A 21,816-nucleotide genomic window follows, 5' to 3' on the forward strand; every position below is an offset into this window, starting at 1 on the left:
TTTATTTGTTAAATTTATTTGCCGCCCATCTTGCCCTGTAAGGCAGCTTACAATAATCTTTAAAAAAGAAAATGAAAGGGGTATAAACAGAAGTAGGACAATAGAACAATAAAATTAACAATGAAAAAAGAACACAATGAGAATACACCAATATGATAACTCAAAAGGTGGATGGGTGAAGAACAGAGAGCAAGTAGGGGGAGATCGAGTGTGCCATTAATCTTACAGCCTGTTCTGAACCAGCCAACTACCGGCCTTGTAATAAGGCAAACCCCTGTTCAAACAGTAGAGACTGGAGAGCGTCTGAGGCTGCAAAGCATCTGCCAAGATTTATTACTCAATTAACAGAACAAGAAACAAAAACACTGGAACTTGAATCCTCAAGCGGAAGGGTTGCTTTCAGCAACCAGCCCTTCCCCAAACACTCCTTTTATTTAGAGTTCAGGGCGTGGCCTCCCTCTGCCTCCTCCCGAGGAGACCCGCAGCCTTTCTCTGCTTGGTCCTGCTCGACTGCCTCCTGCGTCGGGCGTCCTTGAACAGGGCCAGCTGTGGGTCATCATCCTCCGCACTATCGGGCTCACGCAGCTGAGAAGAGGGCCCCGGCTGGGAGCTCTGCCAAGCCTCCAAGCCATCATCAGCCAGTTCGTCTCCCTCCTCCCCCTCATCTGAGTCATCCGATACATCTGAGCTGGCTGCCGTACCCACAGGCTGGCCCTGAGTCACAACACTATCCCGCACCGCAGGGCCCTTCCCCCGGGGCTGCCGATCCGGATGCGGTCGGGATGGGAATTGTTCGTGAAACGCAGTCACTAACGCAGGGGCATGAACGGCGGTCGCGTCTTCCCATGTGAAGTCCTCCGGCCCGTACCCTTTCCACTCGATCAGGTACTGGAAGCGACCTTTCAGCCAGCGGGAATCCCGGATGCTGGCGACCTCGTACTCGGGGGTGCTGCCTCCATCACGAGGTCCTGATGGGGGAGGTTCCGCTTGGCGAAGTGGACAAGCCGGTTGTTCGGGGACCAACAAGGACCGATGGAAGACAGGATGCACGCGCAGGGAACGTGGCAGAGTTAAACGATAGGCGACCGGATTGATGACGGCCTCGACTGGGAACGGTCCAAGGTAACGGTGGTCCAGCTTCCTCACCGGCCGAGTGGATGGTAGGTTCCTGGTGGACAGCCAGACCCGATCCCCCACCGATAGTGGAGGCGTATCCCTTCTCGACCGATCGGCGAACCTCTTGTAGTCGGCCTTGGCCTTCTCCAGCTGCCGTCGCACCAACCGATGGATCGCCTGTAACTCCGCCATGAATTCGTTCGCTGCCGGCTCCGGTGAGTCCACGGGAGAAAGGGGGAAAAACCGGGGGTGATAACCCACGTTGGCCAAGAACGGTGTCATCTGCGTGGAGGTGTGCTGCGAGTTGTTAAAAGCAAACTCGGCTATGGCCAAATAGTCCACCCAATTGTCCTGCTGCAGGTTAACGTAGCAGCGCAGATACTGCTCTAAGATGCCGATGACCTTCTCGGTACCCCCGTCGGTCTGAGGATGATGCGCGGACGAGAGGCAAACCTTAATGTCCAACGCCCGCATCAACTCCTGCCAGAAGCGGGCTGTAAACTGGGCCCCCCTATCGGAGACGACTCTATCGGGAAGGCCGTGCAGCCGGAACACCTGTTGGATGAACATGCGACTAGTGGCGCGAGCTGACGGTAAGCCGCGACAGGGGATGAAGTGCGCCATCTTGGTCAACATGTCCACCACCACAAACACTGTCGTGAAGCCGGAGGATGGGGGTAGATCTGTCAGAAAGTCCATGGACACAGCCCCCCAGGGTCTCTTGGGTGTTGGCAAAGGCTGCAGTAAACCAGGCGGGGCCCCTGTCGCTGACTTGGCCTGCCTGCATGGGATGCAGGAGGTGACATAAGACTGGACATCGTGTCGGACTCGGGGCCACCAGAAGGTACGGGAGACCAGGTTCAGAGTCTTGAACAGGCCAAAATGCCCCGCAGCCGGGTTATCATGACACTGGCTGAGGACGAGTCCCCTGAGTGGCCCTCTTGGAACATAGAGCCGGTCACGATAATACAGGAGTCCATCTGTGACCGACCAAGGCGAATCTGGCCCCACCTCTTCCTTCCGCTGAGCCACCCACGCCTCCTGCTGCTGCGCCTCCCGGATCCGAGCCCGTATATCCACCGGCTCCCGCACTGCAGCAAAAGACTCGACGGGGATCACTGTCCTGGGCGGAAGCTTGTCTTCCACTCAGGTGTACTCGGGCTTCCTGGACAGAGCATCCGCTCTCTGGTTGTGCCCGCTTGGTATGTACCGCACCCGGAAGTCAAACCTCGCAAAGAAGAGGGACCACCGGATCTGGCGTTGGTTCAAATTCCGAGCGGTCTGCAGGCTTTCCAGATTCTTGTGCTCCGTCCGGACCTCGATCTGATGCCGCGCCCCCTCCAGATGATGCCTCCAAGCCTCGAACGCCGCCTTGATGGCCAGCAGCTCCTTCTCCCAGATGGTATAGTTGCGCTCCGAGGGATTCAATTTCCGAGAGTGATACGCGCAAGGGAAAAGGGTACCGTTGGGCGTCGCTGCCTGGAGTAACACGGCCCCAATGGCAATGTCGGAGGCGTCCGCCTCCACGACAAACGGCCGTTGCGGGTCAGGATGCTTCAAGATGGGCTCCTTCATGAAGGCGTCCTTCAAAGCTTGGAACGCCTGTTGTTCGGGGGCATTCCACTGGAACCGAGTCTTCTTCTGCAGGAGCCAGGTGAGGGGGGCTGTCAAGGCAGCAAAGCCAGGGATGAATGTTCGATAGTAGTTGGCAAATCCAAGAAGTCGCTGAACATCCTTCACGCGACGCGGGGGTTGCCAACTCTGCAACGACTCAACTTTACTCGGTTCCATGGCGATGCCCTCAGGAGAAATGCGGTGACCCAGGAAATCGATGGTCACCTGGTAGAACTGGCACTTCTCCAACTTGGCAAACAGCCGATGTTTCCGGAGGCGCTGCAGGACCTGACGGAGATGCTGATGATGCGCTTCACGCGACGGGGAGTAAATCAGGATGTCGTCCAGGTAAATCACGACAAACTGGTCCAACAGATCTCGAAAGATGTCGTTCATAAAATGCTGAAACACAGCGGGGGCGTTGGTCAGGCCAAACGGCATCACCGTGTACTCGAAATGTCCATAGCGAGTACCAAACGCCGTCTTCCACTCATCACCCGGCCGAACCCTGACGAGGTTGTAAGCTCCACGCAGGTCCAGTTTCGTGAAGATCTTAGCCTCCCGGAGTCGGTCCAAGAGCTCAGGGATGAGGGGCAGCGGGTAGCGGTTACGCACCGTGATGGCGTTGAGTTTCCGGTAGTCACAGCAAAGCCGTAACTCGCCCGACTTCTTTTTGACGAAGAGCACGGGCGCAGACACTGGCGAGGACGAGGGCCGGATGAAACCACGAGCCAAATTCTTTGTCAGGAAGTCCCGCAATGCAGCCAACTCGGGCTCCGACATGGAGTACAAACGCCCCACTGGGAGAGGCGCATCAGGGACTAGATCAATGGAACAGTCATAGGGCCTGTGCGGGGGTAATTGGTCCGCCTCTGACTCGCTGAACACATCAGCAAAGTCGGACAGTTCGGGAGGCAAGGAAACCCCTGAGGAACCCTCCACCTGGCCGGCACAGATATGGCGGGTGTGGTCCACGCACTGCAAACTTGGGAAGGTGACCAAGTTCTGAGACCAATAGATCTGTGGATCATGCGCCCGGAGCCATGCCAGTCCCAAGACCACGGGGAAATGCAGATCCGAAGTGATGTAGAACTGGATGGCCTCCACATGGGAACTGATGGCCATACACACTGGTTGCGTGGCGGCCGTAATAGGCCCGGACAGGAGCACTCGACCATCAATAGTCTCCACTAGCATGGGCGGATCCACCGGACACTGGGGAACAGCCCATTTGGCCACGAAGGCCGAGTCCATAAAGTTAGTGGTAGCCCCAGAGTCAATTAAGGCATGGACCGGAATCCCCTCTGGCTTGCCAGGAAGGATCAGATGTGCCTCCAAAATCAAATGCCGTGGAGGTTCACAGGCACCGTCGGAATGGCGTCACTCGGCGTGGTCGTGGTGGGTCGCCCGATCTATCACACCGTCTAGATCGGGCTCGGGCCGTTTCCCGACAGCAAAGCAGGGGACTTTCTCAGGGCCGGCTTGGTCACTGATGCCCGCTGACGCTTCTTTGGGCAAGAAGCAGCCAAATGTCCAGGGTCCCCACAGTAAAAACACAACCCCCCCGATCGTCGTCTGTCCATTTCCGTCACCGATAGACGGGACCTGGCGGCACCCAGCTCCATTGGCTCCTCCCTCTGGACTGGGGGCACACGCTCAACAGGAGCGGCAGGGGTCTGTGGGGTGGCACGGCGACTCTTTCGCTGCTGCAGCCGGGCATCGATCCGCAGACAAAGATGGATCAGCCCATTCAGGTCTGAGGGAATGTCCACGCGGGCCAGCTCATCCAACATCTCCTCCGACAAGCCATCCTGGAAGGCATCCACGAGCGCAGCCTCATTCCAGGCGGAATCCTGGCTAAGCAGCCGGAAATCGCTGATATAGGCCTGTAGGGGGCGCTGACCCTGCCTCAAAGCTTTCAGGCGTCGGGTGGCAGTCTGTGCCTTAATCGGGTCCTCGTACATGAGGCGCATATGGTCACAAAACCCCCCAAAGTTATCCAACAAAGGGCTAGGCTGTGCCAGCAGAGGCGTGCCCCAACGAGCTGCATCCCCCGACAGAAGGCTCAACACGAATCCCACCTTATCTCGGTCAGTGGGGAAATCAGCTGCTCTCACGCTGATAAAAAGCTGGCATTGTCCCAGGAAGGCAGGAAACAGTTCTGGATTGCCAGCAAATTTATCCGGCATAGCTATCTGACATTTCCTCCTGGGTGGGGGTGCAGCATGTACCTGAGCTTGCAGTTGAGCCACCTGAGCTGCCAGCAAAGTGAGTTGCTGGGTGAGCTGAGCATTCTCGGCACGAAGCTGCTCCATCGTAGTAGTAAGGGGTGGGTGGCTGAAAGCAAACTGTTCTGAACCAGCCAACTACCGGCCTTGTAATAAGGCAAACCCCTGTTCAAACAGTAGAGACTGGAGAGCGTCTGAGGCTGCAAAGCATCTGCCAAGATTTATTACTCAATTAACAGAACAAGAAACAAAAACACTGGAACTTGAATCCTCAAGCGGAAGGGTTGCTTTCAGCAACCAGCCCTTCCCCAAACACTCCTTTTATTTAGAGTTCAGGGCGTGGCCTCCCTCTGCCTCCTCCCGAGGAGACCCGCAGCCTTTCTCTGCTTGGTCCTGCTCGACTGCCTCCTGCATCGGGCGTCCTTGAACAGGGCCAGCTGTGGGTCATCATCCTCCGCACTATCGGGCTCACACAGCTGAGAAGAGGGCCCCGGCTGGGAGCTCTGCCAAGCCTCCAAGCCATCATCAGCCAGTTCGTCTCCCTCCTCCCCCTCATCTGAGTCATCCGATACATCTGAGCTGGCTGCCGTACCCACAGGCTGGCCCTGAGTCACAACACAGCCACCTCAAGTGTGGAACTCCCCCATTTGATTCCCAGTCTTCAAGCTTCTGTGGAAGGAATGGAGGGTGGGGGCGGATCTTAATTTAGTGGGTAAGATGTTCCAAAGAGCAGGCACTGCAGAAGAGAAGGCTTATCTTCTGGATCCCGACAGTTGGAGTTCTTTGACTGACGGGATTCGAAGTAGGCCCTCTCTGCTAGCACAAGTAGGACAGGCATCATCATCATCATCATCATCATCATCATCATCATCATCATCATGGAAGTGACCTTGGAGGTCATCTCATCCAACCCCCTGCTCAGGCAGGAAACCCTATACCATTTCAGACAAATGGCTGTCCAGTCTCTTCTTAAAAACCTCCAGTGTTGGAGCATTCACTGCTTCTGGAGGCAGGTTGTTCCACTGGTTAATTGTTCTAACTGTCAGGAAGTTTCTCCTTACTTCTAGGCTGCTTCTCTCCTTGATTAGTTTCCATCTGTTGCTTCTTGTCCTGCCTTCAGGCACTCTGGAGAATAGCCTGACTCCCTCTTCTTTGTGGCAGCCCCTGAGATATTGGAGCACTGCTATCATTTCCCCCCCTCATTCTTCTCTTCATTAAACTAGACATACCCAATTCCAGCAACTGTTCCTGATATGTTTTGGTCTCCAGACCTCTAATCATTTTTGTTGGTCTTCTCTGTACTCTTTCCAGAGTCTCAACATATTTTTTACATCGTGGTGACCAAAAGTGGATGCAGTATTCCAAGTGTGGCCTTACCAAGGCATTGTAAAGTGATATTAATACTTCACGTGATCTTGATTCTATCCCTCTGTTAATGCAGCCTAACACTTTGTTGGCTTTTTTGGCAGCTGCAGCACACTGTTGGCTCATATCTAACTGATTGTCCACTAGGACTCTGAGATCCCTCTCACAGTTGCTACTATTGAGCAGGGTACCACTTATGCTATACCTGTACATTTGGTTTTTCTTGCCTAAATGTAGAACTTTACTTTATTCACTGTTGAATTTTATTTTGTTAGATAGTGCCCAGTGTTCCAGTTTGTTCAGATCCTCCTGTATCTTAAGCCTATCTTCTGGAGTGTTGGCTATTCCTGCCAGCTTGGTGTTGTCTTCAAACTTGATGAGTTCCCCATCTATCCCCTCGTCCAAATCATTGATGAAGATGTTGAAGAGCATTGGGCCTAGAACAGAGCCCTGGGGCACGCCACTACATACTTCCCTCCATGTAGATGCAGTTCCATTGAGGACCACACGCTGAGTACGGCTGGTCAGCCAGCTATGAATCCATCTGGTGGTGATGCTGTCTAACCTACATTTTTCTATCTTATCAAGCAGTAGGTTGTGATCTACTTTATCAAGTGCCTTACTGAAGTCCAAATAAATTTTATCCACAGCATTCCTCTGGTCCACTAATTTTGTCACTTGGTAAAAGAATGCAATAAGATATGTCTAATCTATTTTTGGCAAACCCATGTTGGCTTTTAGTAATGACTTTGTTTGCCTCTAGGTGGTCGCTGATTTGTTGTTTGATTATCTTTTCCAGAATCTTCCCAGGTATTGAGATCAGGCTGATAGGTCTGTAGTTTCCAGGATCTATTTTTTCCCCTTTTTTGAAGATGGGAACTACATCAGCTCTTTTCCAGTCCTCTGGTAGTTCCCCCATGCTCCAGGATCCTTGTTCTAGTGGAATGAGGCAGCTGTTCAGGTAGCCTGGACCTATGCTATTCAGGGTTTTAAAGGTCATAAGCAACACCTTGAACTGCATTTGGGAGCAGACCGAGTTAGATTGCCATTTCCATTACCCTCAGACAAGATGCCTATTGACTGTCATGGTTACTATATCAGAAATTAGAGTCTAGCACATCTGGAAGGACACCAATAGTAGGAATTACCATAAATTATATTTTAACTCTTATAATCACTATGCCAAGAAGGTACTGTATAGTAAATTATTTAGTCAGTTCCCTTTGTTTTCTTTTTAAAAAAAGACTTTTGTTCTACGTCTAATGCCACCTTCCCAATAGCTAAATAATTTGTTCCTTCATCTTATCTTGCCAAAGCCAATCAGCAAAAGATTAAAAAGTAAATGCATAAACACATTTGTGGTAACAGCGTATTCGTGCATGACATCTATTTGGTAAGGGTGACTTTTTTCCTTTCCCGTAGTCTTCCAATTTCTCTGTAAGATCTTATGGACATCCTCAAGGCATGCTTGCATTTCTTTTTAATACCACTGAAGGATGAAAGCAAAAATGGGTCAGAAAAGAATGAATGAGGAGGATCACAGAACCAAAGAATGTGCTGAAGGTAGGCTTGGATACCTTGACCCATGATGCTAATGCTCTTCTGTTTGTATTCAGTCCTTTAGAACTGAAAAAGGGAGGAGATGCTTTCTCTCATTCACTGTGTCAAAAAAAAAAGAGCCTGGCAAGCTGTCCCAGCAATCCTATTGTTTCAGAATGGAGAGTCTGAGTTCAGTCCAGGAGTACTTTTAAAGACTGATTGTATAATCTCAGCCAGGTTGCCAGGCATTGTGTATATGTTGCCATGGGGTCAAGTTCCCTTCGTCCAGTGCGCTCCCACAGGGAGGGTCTTCTCAGGGTGCCGCCGGTAAGAGATTGCCGGTGGACGACACCCAGGGATAGGGCCTTTTCAGTGGGGGCGCCTGCCCTTTGGAACCAGCTGCCAGTGGAGCTGAGGACTGCTCCTGACCTCCGATCATTCCGCCGGGGCCTGAAGACCTGGCTCTTTGAGCTCTCGGGCCCAGGCTGAGGAGACACTCATTTTAACTGGGGTTTTATTTATACAGGGACAAATATATTTTTTAAACTTGTTTTTAACTTTTGTATCTTGGTTTTTAATTACCCTGTAAACCGCCCTGAGTCCTTCGGGAAAGGGCGGTATATAAATGTAATAAAATAAATAAATAAAATAAATGAACGGCTAATTTCTCCTTGAATAGCAGAACAGAATAATGTTCTAGAATAAACAACTATGTAAAATGTTAGGAACATGCAAGGAAGACTACTCTTCTGTTGCTAAAATGATCTGATCCAGGTGGGTTTACAAATGAGGAGTTTTTTAAATCACATTTACGATTCTGCCTACTTTCATACATCAGATCAGGCTGTAGTTTGATTAACCATGACACATCTGACACTTTAAGTCAGAGGTCCCCAACCCGAGGTCCATGGATTGGCATCTGTCCATGGCATGCCAGCAACCGGTCCGCACACACAAGCAAAGCCCCTTCCATGGGCTGCAGGCAGCACACAAAACCACGCCCCCTCTGGTCCATGGAAAAATCTCTCTCCAAGGTCCCTGGTGCCCAAAAGGTTGGGGGGCCGCCGCTTTAAGCCATAAATAAGCCTCATTCTATAATGGCTTAATGTAATGTAAAGGCATAGACAATCATTCATTCATTCATTTATGAAAATTTATACACCTGCCCAACTTACTCTCAGTGACTCTAGGCAGTTTACAAAGACAAAAAACCCAATATAAAAAACAATAAAAATCAATTACCTCCCCCCTACCTGGCAACAACAATCAGTCAATCCAATAAGCCACTTGATGGGCTCCATCTCACATTGGGTTCCCCAGGCAGGCCCATTGGCAAAGCCAGGTCTTCAGAGCCATATGAAAGAGTATCAAAATGGAGTCAATTTGTCTCCACTTTCTCCTCTCTATACAAATCTCAAGGGCTAACTATCAAATACAAGCTGATGTAGGAGTAGTGGACCTTAAATAAAAGCTTTCAGGGTTTACTGGAATTGTTTAGCAGTTTCTACACCACCAGCTGTGTTCTACTTTATATTTCTAAAACAATTTTGAAATTTAAAATTGTGGACATCTTCTTCTCTAATCTAAAAGAAGCTGGATCAACAGGGACAAATGGCTGCAGACATCTCAGTTGCAAAGCATTAATTAACTGCCATTTTAGAGGGGAATATTGGTTATTCTCACCATTGTTTGTAATACCTAAACCAAGTTCTCGCTACTTTTTTTCCCTATTCAGTTCTCTTCTCATTTCCATCCATTTTTCCATCCATTCTTTCATATCCCAGGGTAGCTATATTTTCCCAACAACCTGTCCATCTCCATTTTCCCCCTGTTTTGTGGCTGTTTCTGCTGGGGGAAAAGGAAAGGAATACAGGCATGTGCTTGTGTCTTTGAGCAGCTTGTATACATGAGAAAGAATGCCCGGTATGTCCAGACTTGGGAGGAAGGATTAAATTTATAAATAGAGTATGTATATTTTAGGCAATTTTAACCAATTTGATGATAGGGCCTTATTTTTCTTTAATATATGCAGAATGCGGCCGCGCGAGTTGTGATGGGGGTTTCCCAATACTCCCATGTAACACCTCTACTCCGCGAGCTGCATTGGCTCCCGGTTGCCCTCCGGGTGAGATTCAAGGTGCTGGTGATGACCTATAAAGCCCTAAATGGCTTGGGTCCGGGATATCTGAGGGAACACCTGCTGCCAGCATCAAATTCCCTTCATCCAGTGCGCTCCCACAGGGTCTTCTCAGGGTGCCGCCGGTAAAAGATTGCCAGCGGATAACACCCAGGGGGAGGGCCTTCTCAGTGGGTGCGCCTGCCCTCTGGAACCAGCTGCCCATGGAGCTTAGGACTGCCCCCGACCTCCGTTCATTTCGCCGGGACCTGAAGACCTGCCTCTTCGAGCTCTCTGGCCCAGGCTGAGAATTTTAATTGGGGTTTTCATTTTTTCAGGGATTGATGTAATTTTTTAAATTGTTTTTTACTTTTGTATTCCTTGTTTTAAATACCCTGTAAACCGCCCTGAGTCCTTCAGGAAAGGGCGGTATATAAATCCAATAAAATAAATAAATAAATAAATAAAATACACACACACACACACACACACACACACACACTATTCTTTGGAAGTCTTAAATTCATGGTTATCTTTTTTTAACAAATGTATTTTTAGTAAAAATGTATTTTTTAGTATATTTTAAGTAATTGTATCTGGTGGAGCTAACATTAGACTAGAAACTGGGAGACTGTGAATTATAATCCTGCCTTGGGCATGAAGCCCGCTGGGTGACCTTGGACCAGTCACTCTCTCTCTCTCAGCCCTAGGAAGGAGACTATGGCAAACCACTTCTGAAAAACTTTGTCAAGAAAATCACAGGGACGTGTCCAGGTAATCTCTGAAAATCAGACATGACTGAATGGATGAAAACAAAAAACTAATAATAAGCCTCCAATCACTCGTTGCAAAAGAAATCCAACTTAGGTATGAATTGGACCTTCTGGAGTTTCTCGACTGAGCAACACATAATAAAATTATTGAATGAATTATTCTATCACACCTTTGAATTGACTCACATGGAATTTTGTTGATAAGGCCTTCAATGAAGCTGGGCTGGGCAGTGGTTAGCACAGCGCTTGTTGTGATGTTACTGGAGCCTCTGGGAGCATCAGTGATGCCTGATGAGGCTATAGTAGCCATCGCCCAGGAAAGGTGAGCTGGAAAGAGAAACAACATAATCATTTACAAGAAGCTGATTACATTCCGACATCGCCATATAGATGACCATCACCTTTCATACAACCTGAATTTAAATCATACCTCAATGTCTATTTTTTGCACTAGGAATAGCTAGTCAAATTCTAAACTAATACAAAGCAATGGCTTCTCTGAGCATCCAGAATATAATTTATTATATTATTAGGATCATCCCTTAAAAGAAGCATGCCTTTCTGCTCTGTTCTGTAAAGGCAGTTCCCTACGCAAAGCTCAATTGCCAGCCCTTCTAACCCAGAATTGGCTTTCCTGTCTGTCAGCCTCTCTTGTAATTCTTTAAACAGAAGGGTTTTTTAGCCCCAGCTGCCAATGCCAGGCTTGAACTGCCTCTCTTGTATTCAGAAGAAGCACTCTACCATTGAGCCCCAGCCTCTCTCATGTTCCCATATTGTAGAAAGTGGGAGTGCTTCCAAATCTGCTGAATACTTTTCTAGGAAATGCTTATTCTTGTGAATATGAATCAGCCAAATGCATAAAGAATGGTAAGTTTTGTGGGATTTGCCTCAAGAGCCAATCCGCTTCCTTCTAGCAGTGCTCCTACTGTGAAGGTTCACAAATGTGTAATCCAGGCAGGTGTGAAGATTAAATTCCTCTCTGGCAACCCAAGGTCCACACCAAATCAGGATGGTAGCTGCATCCCTGATTTATCTTGGCTTCTAATAGCATCCACTTGTGTTGAGTGTTAAGATACCTGCATCTTAACACTCAATACTGTAATCAAGGAACAGTGCTGGAAATAGGAAGTGCTATTTCCCCAGCAACACAAGAATAGTTTTTCTCAGAGCATTCCTTAGTAAGAAAGTTCAGCTTTCTTTCCAGGAGATAAAGATGTAAAATAGTTGTTAAAACAGATTGTGAGTACGGTATAAACATCCTTCACTAATTAATACCACTAATTCTTTGAGGTATTTTAATTACTACATTATGCGGCAAAAAGCCACATAATGAGTCCCACTCACAATGCCAGAAGGTCTTCCCAGGGATCATGAACTTCATGGGTGGCCATGGAAGATGGCATAGAAATTGCAACTAGCTGAGAACATGGCCGCTCTTGCTTGTATGTGCTTGATAGGGGGTATCTCTTGTAGCATGTTCTGCATTCCTAGATCATCCATTGTCATCAGTGCATAATTAGCAGTTTACTGTGATATGAAATAAATCTCCCAAGACTTTTAATATTTTAGTTTTTAATGCTGTTTTACTGGGTTGGTTTTTAGTATTTTATCTTTCTTCTTATTAATGGGATTTTAATCTTTTTATTGTCTTTCTATAAGTTGCCCACAGAGAGTGTTTGTTTGTTACAGTTATGTGGCCAACCAATCAACCAAAATTACTCTGGGCAACTGACAAACAGTAAGGCATCAAATAAAGCCTAATGAAAAGAATATAAAACCACAGTACACAACCTACAAGCAGTAATGAAACAAAAAGACAATTAAATGCCAATCCAAACAGAAATAACACTATTATACGATTGGGACTGTAACATGTCATGACCAAAATGCCTGAGGAAAGAGCCAGGCCTTGACGGACTTCCTAAAGGCCAGCATGGTTGAGCATTTCATTGTGAGAAGGAAAGCTGACACTGGAATGTGTACCTCCTGGATGCCACAAGATTCCAATGAAGGTACTCAGAAGAGGCTCTTCCTATCGGAGTGTACGAGGGGAAGATATATTGGGGATAAAGCAATCCCCCAAATAATCCATTCCTATGCCATATGGTAACCAGCACCTTGAATTGCACATTCTACACCAATTATCACTGAAGCAGTAGGCATGAGCTTAAATGGACTCCAGAAGATGGTAGAGGACAGGCAGGCCTGGAGGAACGTTGTCCATGGGGTTGCGATGGGTCAGACACAACTTCGCAACTAACAACAACAACACCAATTATAGCTTCCTGAAGGTTTTCAAGGGCAGTCTCACATACAACACATTGCAATAATTCAAACAGCGACTGAGGCATGAGTGACTGAAACACAAGACAAAACTGTGCAAAGCCACCTGATTACAACTGCCACCTCTCAAGCAGGAGTAGAGAGTTCAGGAAAATCCCCAAATTGCAGACTTTAACAACTTCACCAGGATAAATGGGACAGAGATATAAATTGAGTATCATCAGCATACTGATAATCCTGCACTCCATGCTGATCCAGCTGCATACTTTCTCCTTTGGCCAGTACACATTCAAAGACCTGCTATCATTACTCAGATGTGCTACAATACCTATTGACCGCATTACCAGCCCTGGAAGGATGGAGATTCTCTAAAATATATTCCTCTATATTTTCTCTACTAGTTTTGTAACTTGATAGTACTGTAGCTCTAAGAAGGAAAGAGTCTTTTCATTTCACCTTTTTTATTCATAACCATCTTGGGGTTTAAAAAAGACAATGGATTTTCTATTTTCTTCCTTCATGCTCCTCTACTCTTGAATTTTTGTCCCTCTTTTCCCATTGTTATACTAATACATGTCAGCATTACAAGATTGTTTTTCTCCATTACTGAAGAGATTGAGATGAATCACAGCTAGGACTGACCTTTACTTAACCACGGGCATACATTGTTTTAATATTCTTCCTGTTCACACTTCTCAGAACTTCTGTTAATTGCCTAAATCTCAACAGGTACTGGGGTACATTGTGTCTAGATCTATTCTTAATCATTCTTAATAGTTCAGTTTCTGGATCATTAAATCTCATTGGGACATTCCCTCTGCTCTTGTTTTTAGGTTCCCTCCCCTTTGCATTATCTTGCATTATCATACTGGTTTAAAGTTTACCAACACAGAAGAACTGTGGCAGAACTTGTACCAATAAGGAAGGGGGGGTATAGCTAAATAGAGGGATGCCTGTGCTGCGCTCCCAGCAATCCTGGAATTCAAAACAGCATGCCTTTATCTTTTGCCCCATTGGCAAATTTCCTTAACACTGCTCCCTTCTTTCTTTCTTTTTCTTCCTCCCTCCTTCCATTTAATTTCTGCACTGTCCAAGTCCAGAATGACTCTAGGTAGCATGCCAGGTAAATAAAACAAGATGAAAATAAAAATTTAGTTAAGGAAATTATAAATCCAAAAAGCCAACGCTAAACCATATGCAATATACCGATACAATATGCCAAGCACATTTAAGAAGGAATTCCATTCTCCCTACCCTGTGGTCTTTAAATATTTGCTTCTGGGAGGGGTTTTTTTTTGGGGGGGGGGGTTTGAGATTAAATAAAATCCGGGGATCCAGGAGAAAAGCTTTCTCTGTTGTGGCTCCTGCCCTCTGGAACATCCTACCCTCTGAGGTGAGATTGGTTCCCACCCTCCTGACATTTCATAAGAGCCTTAAGACCTGGCTCTCCCCAATGGAGGGAACTTCATACAGGAAGTGGTTGGCTAATTAAAACCTAATCCCATCTCCCTCCCCAGTGTACCTGGCTCCCTTCTTTACCATCTTTGGTTCATGATCATTATCTGCTTTGTTATATTATAACTGAGGATTTTAATGTTTTTTTGTTTTTTTTATATTGTAAGCCACCCAGAGTTGTTGGACACAAGATGGATGGCAAATAAATTTCCTAATAAATAAAAATAGTAATAAATAAATAAAAATGTTTTAATAATTAAGTTATTGTATATTACAAATCAATACGAACAGCAAAAGCTCGCAGTGGGGTTTAAGAGGAAAATCTAGACTATTCCTAGGCTTACTAGGAACTACAGCACTCAACCAGACTGAGAAGTAGTACAGCAGTTAGAGGGTTATAAATTCCTTAAACCCGTAGATATTAAGGTCATACACTTTTTGGTGTGTGGTTTTAGGATTAAAAATATGTAAATGATGTTGCTTTGGATGTTTTATATACTTAATTCCAAATCTCCTGTCAGGTATGCATTTGATATTTTATACAAAAATGAATAATACAAATGTTAACCTCCTGCATTCATTCTTTCTGATTTCTGATGCTGTATGCTTTGGGCTCAATAGCTATCAATTAATCTAAGTGAGCTACTGGTAAAGATATACCAGTTCCTTCCAAAGATATAGGATACAGCCAAAAGATCAAAAACACAGCTTGTGTTATCATCTAAACCAATGCACAGTAAAATCAGATCTATTTTGTCTGTTGAGTCTCAAGACAAGCTGTGGTTTTAGAACATAGAAATTATGTTGCATGAGATAATCAAAATGTTGCTCCCGCAGTGGTGCAATCAAACAATGAAATTAGAATTGCATTCTTGGCCATGACAGTTCAGATTGTTGTAGAGCAGAAACTGTGAACTGTGAGCATCAAGTGCATGTTACACATCAAATGAATGCAACTACTGAACTGAATAACCAAATGCTCATTAAGGTATAACAATAGCTCTAATTACCAGCATTTCCTACCTAACAGTTTGAGATTCCTGGCTGGCTGAATATTCTGGAATCTAATTGCTTTTGGATGCCTGAATATGTAGGAGTCCTGTGCAATTCGTTGGTGATTAAATGCCCTTGAATATCAGTTATATATCAGATTAACCACTAAGTCTACTTTCCCACTACAAAAGGAACAACCAGAGATTATCATAACTATATACAAGCCATGGGACTTGTTATACTAAAGAGAATTCAAAGTAAGCAGAAGCCATCCACTGCAGAAAGATAGCTATTAACCATAAGCAGACTCCAAGCACACCCTGTGGGGCCCATGGTAAAAATATATCAATAAAATTGAGTTTCAAAATATATGGAAATTATTTTCATATTAATTCCCTACTTATACAAGATTGTTTATTGCAGTGTACAACACTTCCTTTCTGAGTAGGGACAAAGCGGTTTGAATTAACCTGCAGGAAGGTATATGTATGAATGATCCACAGTCAGAAAGGATATCATTGGAATTGATATACATGCAAATTATTATGATAATGATGATATCAGAAGCCATTTCTTTGTTCTTTTTGCTTTTAAAGGGTCATTAACAGAGTGTAATTCCTTAAATATCATACATGGTAATACCTAGTTTCAATAATCATCAACAAAGTTAAGCTGGCAGCTTCAAAAAACAAGCATTTATGCTTACAACTGAAATGAAAACAAGACCACTTACTTTATTTCTTTTAATTTCTGTTCATCGTCCCTCAGCAGAAACTTTCTTCCTCCTTTTCAGCCATTTCCCTCCCTGAAAGGAACACATCATTGTTAAATCTCCAGCTAAGCATGTTAAATATAATCTTCAGTGGCATGAAGGTGCATAGGTGTGGGAGGGTAAAGCAGAAACTAAACCGGAAATTCTTCTTTTCTCAACTAAGAAAACTGGATTGGAATGTCTTGGTTAGCCCCATCTGATCTGTTGATCTATGTATCTTTATCGGAAAGGAAAACAAGTGTGGACACTCCCAAAAGATAACAAATTTTATCAAACGTTAATAGCATTCTGTTTATTCATCTCTGCTCTGCGATTTTTTTTTCTTTTTTTCCCCTGCCCTTTCTTCCTTTTCCCTCTTTTTCTTTTAATTATATTGTTTCAGATTTGTTTCACACAGAAGTTGTTTTCAATAATTTAAATGGTTGTTGGTAAGTACTACATTCTATTCTTATATTTAGTCCTATTCAGATATCATTGCTTAGAATGTTTTATATATTTAATTCCAGATTGCCTGTCTGGTATGGAGGTGGAGAGAGGGAGAGGGAGAGGGAGAGGGAGAGGGAGAGGGAGAGGGAGGGAGAGAGAGAGAGAGAGAGAGAGAGAGAGAGAGAGAGAGAGAGAGAGAGAGAGAGAGAGAGAGAGAGAGAGAGAGAGAGAGAGAAACTAACACAGACTAATACAGGATAAAGAAAACAAAGAAAGGAAGACAGAGAGAAAAGAAAAAAAGTGCATTACAAATTATTATTATTATTATCATTATCATCATCATCATCATTATTACTATTATTATTATTATTATTGTTGTTGTTGTTGTTGTTGTTTGTTGTTGTTGTTGTTAAAAACCGACAGCTTTAGGAGAAGGCTAACAAATAGTAGTCACTGGATATCTTCCTTCATTCTTCAACATTATCCAAACGAGAGGAATAGTTAGTGAAGATAGTGGAACTTGCAGAGATGGTTAAATTGACTTCCTTGATTAGAGAAAAGACAATTATCTGACTGGAAGCCTCTTATAGACTTTTTGAATGAAACAGAAAAAAATGCATGTATGACTTGTGGTTTGGATGATTAGGAAAAAAAAATAGCAGAAAAAAAGTGAGATTTTTTTGTAATCATAGAGTCAGAGATAACTTTGCAATTAGCCTTTTGCCACAAAAGAAATTACTACTTTTTATCTTTTTTTCTGAACTTTCCTTTTTCTCTCTCTCTTGTTTTCCTTCTTTTGTTTTCTTTATCCTGTATTAGTTTGTGTTAGTTTTTATGTTCCATTTAAAACTTTCAATAAAATGTATACAACCCCCCCAAAAAAAAATCTGCTTTCATCCATCGCTCTGTTTCCATAGGAAAGTACCATCTGTACAGGCAAAACTTCTGCCAGATAGTATTTAGTTATACATCTGTCTCCCTAATTATAAACTAAGTAAATATGAGATTTCGGAGTGCTTTTTCAGTGTATTCTTAACATGTAATTAAATTAGGAAAATGCCAACATTTGCCCAGCAGGATAGGAAAGAATGTCTCTAGGACTGAGGTATATCATGCTGAATGACTCTACTGTACGTTTTTATAGGCCTGTTCCCAGTTGCACTTTAAAGCAATAGCAGCAGCCTGCTCCTGCAGAATTTTGCCACCTCAAAACCACATTTGTGGCCAGGAAAGACGCTCACTTGAAATCAACTTGCCTTTTGGTGGCTGAGTGGCACTGCCAACCCTGAATTCCCTCCTCCAATCACTCTGGTTGGCTTCTACTCTGCCATGCTTTAAGAAAAATCTTAAAATGTATGATCATTCTTTAGACTTCACAGTTTAGAACAGAACAGAACAGAACAGAACAAAACCTTCTAGTCCAGCCCCTGCTCGAGCAGGAGTCTTCTAGTCCAGCTCCCCCACTCAAGCAAGAGAACCTAGACCATCTCAGAGAAGTGACCGTCCAGTCTCTTCTTAAAAATCTCCAGTGATGGAGCGCCCATGATTTCTGGAGGCAAGTTGTTCCACTGGTTAATTGTCCTCACTGTTAGGAAGATTCTCCTTAATTCCAGGTTGCTTCTCTCTTTGATCAGTTTCCAACCATTGTTTCTTGTCTTGCCCTTTGGAAAATAGTTTTATCCCCCTCTTCTTTCTGGCAGCCCCTCAAATATTGGAATACTGCTATCATGTTGCCCCTGTTCCATCTTTTCTTTAGACTAGCCAAACCCAAGTCCCGCAGCCGTTCTTCATATGTTTCAGTCTCCAGGCCTTTCATCATCTTATTTGCTCTTCTCTTAACTTTTTTCCAAAGTCTCAACATCTTTTTTGTATTATAGTGACCAAAACTGGTTGCAGTATTCCAGGAGTGATCTTACTAGGGTTTCATAAAGCGGTACTAATACTTTGCATGATTCTATGCCTCTGTTTATAAAACAGTTTATACAATCTGATGCTAGGTTTCATTTTAATTTATGCCTGACTCTACCGGTATCTATCTCTATAATCTAGATTTAATCTATAATCTAGATTTCTAAACTGAAATTTCCTTACTTTGAGAGCAAATAGAATGGAACAGCTTGCCTCCTAGGGTTATGGGTGCTCCATCACTGAAGATCTTCAAGGAAAAGATTGGACAACCATTTATCCAGGATGGTGTTAGGTTTCCTTACTTGGGCCATAGGTTGGACTAGAAGACTTCCAAATCCTATGATTCTATTATTCTATCTGTTTCTATCTATGTCTATCTACAGTATCTCTATCTATCATGCTTATTTTTACCATTTGCATTCAGACTGTTTTCTGTTTTAATAACCATAGTGTTGGAAGAAGCCAACAAAGCCATCAAAATAATGAGATCTGGTTACCAGCAGCAACTAGATAGTTTTAGTAATCCCACTTTACAACATCTACGCTTGTTGCATTACCAAAGCAGGGTCTTCCTCCCTCCTTTTTTTTGGAGCTGTTTCTGGTGTGAGGCAAGAAAGAGACAAGCCAACCTAGAGAAGGACAGGCAGAGTCAGGCCTAGTAACTTTGAGAAGTCTTTTGAGAAGTTCATTTCAGAGTCCTGCATCTCAGAACACACAAAGGAAATATCATCTTTTGCTGCTCTTCTGCAGAAACTGATAATAGCTTCTGCTCCTGCAGGTAGATTACAGCCAGCCAGCATAATTTCACCAGTGCCCTTCGAAGGGAAGGTAAACCACTAACCATTATCACAACATGTGGTTGCAAATTCTATTATCCACCAAAAATTCTTTATAGCTGTTTTTTCCCCTGAGTGTCAATAAACAAGTTCATGGGGAATTCTCCTCTTGAAATGCTTCTTTAATTTGGACAGTGCATAAATTAATATTAGTTTAATCAGCCTACTTTTCTAAATGGTATCTGTTCATCTTGTCCTCAAGAGACAACGCCATGTTATGTAAAAACTCTTTCTATGGTATTCTACTTTATTTAGGATGAAGTATGCAAGGCATCATTTGATGTCACATGCACTGAACCTTGACAAAAATCATGTACATACTCAACTATATCATATCCTCAGCTCAACTCAATAAGCAAAGCTTCTTTATTCTCCAGACTTGGTGTGTAAATCACTCCAATATTCTTTTTTCATGTACACTGTTCAACAGAATATGAGCAGCAACCCCCCCTCCAAATTTAATTGTTAACTCCTAAGCATAACAGTCTTTGCATAAAGAATGTCCTTTAGCTCTTGATGTGCAAAAGTCAAAATATAACAGAAAAAAAGGTGTTTTCAGAAAAGCCAGGTGCAATTTATTTCCTTTAACAATGGTGTATGGCAGGCAAGTAACTCCACAAATAGTTGTTGGATTAATAGCAAATAAACAAGAAATAAATTGAGTAGGAGATGCACGTAAGTACAACTTCTCATTTAAAATAAATGTCTGCCTTAGTATAGCAACTTTGAGAACTGCAGTGGTTTCCTGTTAACTTTTACTGTTGTGGTGAAGTGTTATAGATACATGGTCAAACATGAGCCACATGGATGAAATATGGTGTCTGTATCACATCTGTCCTCAGATGATAAACCATATGGTCTTAAAGCAAATACTAACATAGAACTGGGGTCAACCATTCTTTAGGTTCATCTAACATTCCTAAATATATCTGGGGGGAAGGTCCATTTCAACAGTCATGTCCCATCTTGAACAAGGGAAGTAAATTAGAAGTTGTTGGTCTTCTAATGTTTCAGGATAGACAATAGGTCTACAAGTAGGCTGCAAAATGCTAGCTAACCAATATATGGCAGCAAAAAGATAAGAAAATACAGTAACCTCCTGTGTCCTTCTTGCATATTGGACCTGTTTTTCTTGTTCATTCCACTCTGTGATGGAGAAGTAATAAATACCAAAGGCTCCAGAGGCATTTCCAGCTGAACGCCAAATCTATTAAAACCTTGCCTGAAACTTAAAGGTGTGTCATGTCTTCCAGAGCAGGTTTGCCCTGTTTCTGTTTGAAGTGAAGACAGTGTGTAATGTTATTTCAGTTTAAAGGTCTCCAGACTTGCTTTGGCTTTTCTCTTTCTTTTCTTTTTTTTTTCTAAAAGCAGCAACAACAGATTAAGCCAAACCTCAGAGCCGCAGAAACGTATCCGTGATCTATACTCCTGGAACATCCTTTCAAAAAAAAACTAATTAAGCATTCATTAATCACCAGCCTTACCAAACAATTTATAATGCACAAGACAGCCATTTATTATGTATCGTCATATGCACTGGATTCATGGGACTCAAGATATTTTTTTCCCTCTGAGAAATTGTGCCTATGGCAGGTATGATATATCCTAAGCCCTTGTACTGAAATGTCTCATTATTGGGGACACTGTAATTTTGTTCCTTGCAAATCTCTTGGTGTGTCTCTTGAACTTGTGAATGTTGTCTGGGATCTAGTTTCCCAACGGCCACAAGACATTAACAGAAAGAGCTCTTTGTTTGTTAGATTTACATGCTACCTACTCATACCGAATCACGACAGCTTACAACAATCCATAATTAAAAACAACCTGCAAATAGCAGTTTAAACATCCATAGTAATGACTAGGCTACAAATAAAACACCCACAGTATTAGTAATTAGTATATTAATTAAATAGTAATAGTAATTAATATGCCTCTGTGTCTAGATATATTTATGTGTACAGAGAGTCCTCGATTTATTACAATTGAGCCCAAAATTTGTTGCTAAGTGAGACATTGGTTAAGTGAGTTTTGCTCCATTTTACGACTTCTCTTGCCACCTCTTAAGTGAATCATTGCACTTATTAAATTAGTAACATGGCTGTTAAGTGAATCTGGCTTCCCCATTGACTCCGCTTGTCAGAAGGTTGCAAAAGGTGCATGACCCTGGGACACTGCAACTATCATAAATATGAGTCAGTAGGCAAGTACCGGAATTTTGATCACTTGTCCATGGGGATGCTGTAATGGTTGTAAGTGTGAAAAATGGTCATAAGTCACTTTTTTCAGTGGTGTTGTAACTTCGAACAGTCACTAAATGAACTGTTGTAATTCAAGGACTACCTATATACAGGTTGTCTTGTCTTATCTTCCTTAATTTTAGTAACATGTTAGA

At 43.8% G+C, this 21,816-nt stretch overlaps 1 protein-coding gene across 1 annotated transcript in view; it reads right to left on the minus strand.

Annotated features, from left to right (window-relative positions):
• The window catches only part of SYT8 (synaptotagmin 8), a 38,388-nt gene extending 21,990 nt beyond the window's left edge, over window positions 1-16,398 (minus strand). Inside the window, exons 1-2 of the mRNA XM_083348474.1 lie at window positions 16,216-16,398; window positions 10,938-11,078 (exon numbers count right to left, since the gene is read on the minus strand). Of these exons, the coding sequence (XP_083204600.1) occupies window positions 10,938-11,061 (124 nt within the window). The 5' untranslated portion in view covers window positions 11,062-11,078; window positions 16,216-16,398. The remainder of the gene's footprint in view (window positions 1-10,937; window positions 11,079-16,215) is intronic.
• Between the last annotated feature and the right edge of the window lie 5,418 nt (window positions 16,399-21,816).

Source organism: Vipera ursinii (genome assembly GCF_947247035.1).
Source record: "Vipera ursinii genome assembly, chromosome: 1".
NCBI classification, from domain to species: Eukaryota; Metazoa; Chordata; class Lepidosauria; order Squamata; family Viperidae; genus Vipera; species Vipera ursinii.